The 5872-nt window shown below is 33.8% G+C and overlaps 1 protein-coding gene across 1 annotated transcript; it reads left to right on the top strand.

The window, feature by feature from the left end:
• Window positions 1-47: 47 nt before the first annotated feature.
• LOC134245708 (ribonuclease P protein subunit p30-like) lies at window positions 48-5221 on the top strand (the record flags this gene model as incomplete). The annotated part of the gene is made up of 6 exons (XM_062727971.1): window positions 48-137; window positions 867-932; window positions 1144-1230; window positions 2903-2940; window positions 3170-3249; window positions 4901-5221. Coding segments are annotated over 6 exons (507 nt in total), but the record flags the coding sequence as incomplete, so codon positions are not given.
• Window positions 5222-5872: the final 651 nt, after the last annotated feature.

Genomic DNA, 5872 nt, shown 5'->3' on the forward strand with positions numbered 1-5872 from the left:
ATGTTAATGTCAGGTTTGTTGTGCCGTAGAAAGGGACATGTAAATTTATTTTATTATTACAGGTTGATACGAAGCGTGTTAAGATTCTTAGCCGAGTGACCTTGAATGTGTCTGACAGTGACCAGCTGCAGTATTTGGTATTAAACAATTGTAACTTACACTCAGTTGTTACATACATTTAACATCATATTTATCAATTCAAAAGACATTCAATAATTTTTTGTCTTTAAATTTAATTGTTTTTCTAAGCATTAACTATTATTATTTATATGTAGTGGGTTTTTTTTAAGTTCATTTTATATTATGAATGTACCCAAAAGTATCCCTATAAAGAAAATCCTCATTTTAAGTAAGCCATATGATGTATTCTGAAGCAGTTGGGCATTTAGCTACTTGTAATGTTACACTACCAAACATTTTCATAGGAGAGACTTTCAGGGGGTGGGGGGGGGGGTGGGGTGGGGGTATACATTTTCAAAGTGGAGGGAGGAACACTTGAGAAATACTTTGATGAACAGAAAGTCATTTGTCAAGGGGTGCACTCATATAAAATGTCTTTGATTTCTTTAGAAATGTCTTGAAATGGAACAAGACACTAATTTTTATGCAACACTCTTCATAAGTTGCAAAAAGTACAGTTGCATAGGCTGTAAAAAAAATTTGAAGTACAGTACATTGTAATTTAAGGTTAAAAAAATTACCAGCTGGCTTTGAATACTCAGTATTTTATGTGGTATAGGAAAACATACAACATACATAAAAATAAGATATAAAAGCAAATTTATAAACATGTAATACATGTGACTTGATTAGACTTACTATTATCCTGATTATGCTGTAAGTTGATTGGTACAGTTATTCTTTAGATGTCCCCAGAAGTCCAGGAATATGACATTGTTGCTGTTAGACCAACCTCTGCTGAAATCTTTGCTGTAAGTTGTACGTTTAAATCACAGTATTCGTATATTTCATAAATGCGTTTTATTGCAGATTTGTTTATACCCTTTTTTAAAGGTCTCTCTAATAGGGTTAAACAAGTTCTCCACATAAAAACAAAGCAATATTGAGTGTTTCCTTTGATTTTGAAGATTTTTAAACATTGAAATGAAGAACCAAGATGAGTCAATTTATTCTTTTTTTTAGAAAGCTGCTAAGTATGTCAATTTAGATATTATACAACTAGAAATGGAGAAAAGCACCAAAGTTATAACACCTGGAGGACTGAGTGAGGTGCAACACTCTTAGTTAGTATATTGTAAAGTCAATTTTATAATGCGAATTAAGGTAAGTACCAATGTGGACTTAAGATACCTGCAGTTATGTTTTTGTAAAAAATTTGGGAAGAGTATTAAAATATGCATTTTCTTTTGGTTAATTTAAATACCATCACAGTGAAGAATGGGTTCCTTCAGTTCCATGGTGTCTGTTTAGCAATATTTTAAATCTTAAGAAAAAGTCACTAAATTGATTGGCATTTAATTGTTAATCCTAATTATTGGAATATTATTGCATTTGAGAAATGTATGGATACCTTACCATTATGTCAGGTTATGGATGTCTCATTATTGTGATACTCTTTGAGTGCTTGTCATTACATGTATGTCAGGTTATGGAGGTCTCATTAGTGTGATACTCTTCAGCGCTTGTCATTACATGTATGTCAGGTTATGGAGGTCTCATTATTGTGATACTCTTTGAGCGCTTGTCATTACATGTATGTCAGGTTATGGAGGTCTCATTATTGTGATACTCTTTAAGGGCTTGCCATTACATGTATGTCAGGTTATGGAGGTCTCATTATTGTGATACTCTTTGAGCGTTTGTCATTACATGTATGTCAGGTTATGGAGGTCTCATTATTGTGATACTCATGTCATTACATGTGTCAGGTTATGGAGGTCTCATTATTGGGATACTCTTTAAGGGCTTGTCATTACATGTATGTCAGGTTATGGAGGTCTCATTATTGTGATACTCTTTAAGGGCTTGTCATTACATGTATGTCAGGTTATGGAGGTCTCATTATTGGGATACTCTTTGAGTGTTTGCCATTACATGTATGTCAGGTTATGGAGGTCTCATTATTGTGATACTCTTTAAGGGCTTGTCATTACATGTATGTCAGGTTATGGAGGTCTCATTATTGTGATACTCTTTGAGTGTTTGTCATTACATGTGTGTCAGGTTATGGAGGTCTCATTATTGTGATACTCTTTAAGGGCTTGCCATTACATGTATGTCAGGTTATAAAGGTCTCATTATTGTGATACTCTTTGAGTGCCATTACATGTATGTGTCATTTTGAGATCTCAGTGTGTGTCAGGTTATGGAGGTCTCATTATCTCCAACTCTTTAAGCTCCTGTGAAATCTAGGTCTGATTACATAATAGCTCAAAATAAGGGTTGTCATTACATGTGTGTCAGGTTATGGAGGTCTCATTATTGTGATACTCTTTAAGGGGTTGTCATTACATGTATGTCAGGTTATTAAGGTCATTATTGTGATACTCTTTAAATGTCATTACATGTTGTCAGGTTTTGTCTCATTATTGTGATACTCTTTAAATGTGTTGCCAAAACATGTGTGTCAGGTTATGGAAGTCTCATTATTGTGATACTCTTTGAGTGTTTGTCATTACATGTAATGTCAGGTTATGGAGGTCTCATTATTGTGATACTCTTTAAGGGCTTGTCATTACATGTATGTCAGGTTATAGGTCTCATTAAAGATAAATTTTAAGGGCTTGCCATTACATGTATTGTTGTGGTTATAAATGAATCATTATGTGATACTCTTTGAGCAGTTTATTAAAAAAAATTTCAATTCAATACATGTAGCCCTGCCCTCATAGACAGTTCTATAAAGTGAATATTTATTGTAAATGTTTTTCCTGTTTTATAGGCCATTGAGCTTCGAGGCCCACATGATGTAGCCAATTTGTATCCTTCACAGATTAATGTCAGAAATCAATCTTTAACCTCTTGCATTTAATCACATTCTGATAAGTAATTATACACCAATATCATAGTCAACACAAATATGTTAAACACCCATGTAACACAAAGAAATATATAATGAGAGCTTTGATGTTTTCAACCTTCGAGATATTTTTGTGTATTTTTAAAGTAAGTGTAGAGAATATAAACCATGTTCCTGAACTCTTGTCAGAGGCTTACTGTTTGGACTCAATGAGACCCAAGCCAAAAACTCGGTCTCTAGAAGCTGTAGAAGTGTGCTCCTCCACGCAGGTAAGATCTTCATCTTATTTGTTTATTTATTTGTAACTGCTGTATGTAAATAAATTGTTGTCTTTAAAGTAAAACACTCTATTTGACAGATTTTTAAGGTTTAATAAAAAAAACAAACGAACAACTGAAATAAACCATAACTTTTAATGCTTTCGAGAAGTTTTTGCAAGATTCGCGAGAGCCTCGTCATTGCGAATATTCTCACTCCTAACCAGTCCTTAAAGTCTTCATTTCTATAAATAACAGATCCAAAATAGGCTTGATAGCAAAAATTAATTGTCACAAACTAGTTTACCCCCAATTAATCACGAAATATATTCGCATATAAATATATTACTATACAATATAATCAGATGCTATTTCTTTGTGATTTAAACACCCTCCAGAGAAAATAAACTATTGATTGTTAACTGAACTCTTGTCAAGAAAACCATTGTTTACCCAGGATGCCCTGCCAAAAACTAAATAACTAAACCTTTAGTGTGCTGTCCACGCCGGTAAGATCTTCAAATTATTTGCTTTATTTATTTGTACACTTCTTGGTATGATAAATAAAGCATGCTGCACAAAACTAGCAGTCTAATTCCTGAATATATATTGTTTAAAACCCCAAACAACTGTAAACCAACTTTTATTTGCGTCCGAGAAATTTTTGCAAGATTCGCGAGAGCCTCACCATTGGATATTAACGAGACTCCGAAGCGTCTGAAAGTCTTCATGTCTATAAATAACGCGATCCAAAATAGGCTTGATAGCAAAAATTAATAATGATAAATTTCTTATATACCCCCTTGTAACTACGAAATAAAGTCGTCGCGAATAAAAGTTGGCCAATGGTATAATATATCCAATAAACAAACCATAGAAAAAAAAAACTATTGTTAACTGAGGCTGTGAAGAAAAAACGTCATGTTTCTACCCAGGATGCCCCTCCAGAAAATGATAACTAAACATTTATTGTGAAAACCACAGTGTGGTGATCTCGGAAAGTCGGATCAATCACGTGATTGCATGAATTCAATAGTAAAATTAAGTGATACGCGTTAGGTATATAATAAATTATTTTGTTATTCTCGACTATGTGCAGTACAGTAAAACAAACTGAAAGCACAAGCACCTGTGATTACTGGCAGTTTGTTAGAAGCAAGTTTTACTGTATTTAAAGGTTATAATATAAGGAATCATTGCTATCAGTGCGACATTTTCTGGATGTAAGGACTATTATTTTTTTTAACAGATTTATGAGCAGTCAATTTATAGAAATGTTCTTGTCCTTATTTTTGACATATGAAAACTTTCATTTTCCACTGATGAATAAATTTCTTCTTAAAGTATAATAAAAACAATTTCTGTTTACTGTACAATGAAAAGTATAGGAAAAATGTTTTATCTACATGAAAAAACTGTAAATTCAAGAATATGTAGAAGCCAGGAAACTTGATTAGTTTGAAATTGTAAAAGATTCTTAAATGAAAAAAAACACAGTATTACTTGGAAAGAAAAGTTCTTTGCATAGTGACGTGTACACATATTACAGAGTCATTTGGCCTTCGTAACAGTTCAAGTTTTTTCCGTTGTAGAAATCATTACTGTTGCATTTATGTAAACAGCATCAGAAGTTACAATTAATTTTTTATTGTTATTTTATCAGAGGAAAGACGGGCCTTGAAAGCTGCAGTGGCACTGTCAATCGGTGACCTTCAAGATGATCAAAAGTGGGTCAAGAACAAATTGAATGAAATTAACTCAGTAGAGACGACAGAAGAATCATCTCCAAAGAAGCGAAAACTTGAATGAAATTCAAAAGTGTTTTATTGATGAAAAAACCCCCATCAAAATGAATGATAGACTTGTAATGTTTTATTCACATTACATAAAAACTCTACAATGTATTGTAAATGATGTGGGCATTGATATTCCGTTATCTGTAGAAAAGGAGTGAAAATGAAATAAAGAAGAATATAAAATTTGATGGAGAAAGGTTTGTCATCAAGTTAGGATTTTTAAAATTATTGACTACCTAATGTTGGGCATTCAATGATGTTTTGAATTACTGTGAACAGACAACACACGTAATTGGTTTATCATCAATATAGGGAGGGCATTTCAAACTTCCACATTTGGCCAGCACACTGTAAAACAGGTAGCCATCATCATTTCTTGTCCTCCCATAATCTGCTCGGGGTTGTCGTCCACGCACGTGTAGAATCCCCGTGACTTGTCGTTGAAGCGACTCTCTGATGATATATATCCGTGATATTCTTCTGCTCCATCCCTTCAGACATTGATTCCTTCCGGGAATCATGAGTACGTGTGTTCTTGTTTTTACCTGACAGACTGCACAAGGGACGTCCGTATCATGAAGTTTGTTCCCCAAAAGTTAGTTTCGTACTCGGCACCATGTAAATTGGAAGATGTCGTGGTTTGCTTTGTTTCCCCACAACACATCAAATGTTAGACATAAAGGATTAGCGGCTCCTCCCTTTACATTGTACTTTGTTCCACCCACTTGACCTATGTGTTAATATATGAGCAGTAATAAAGAAATCAAAAGGACGAGGTGACATAACTGCTATCTGGGGCCCCTTTTCCACGACGAATTATGTTTAATCTACAACGATGG

This window comes from Saccostrea cucullata, unplaced genomic scaffold (assembly GCF_032062105.1).
Source record: "Saccostrea cucullata isolate Sc308-1 unplaced genomic scaffold, CSIRO_AGI_Scuc_v1 ctg19591, whole genome shotgun sequence".
Lineage (NCBI taxonomy): Eukaryota > Metazoa > Mollusca > Bivalvia > Ostreida > Ostreidae > Saccostrea > Saccostrea cuccullata.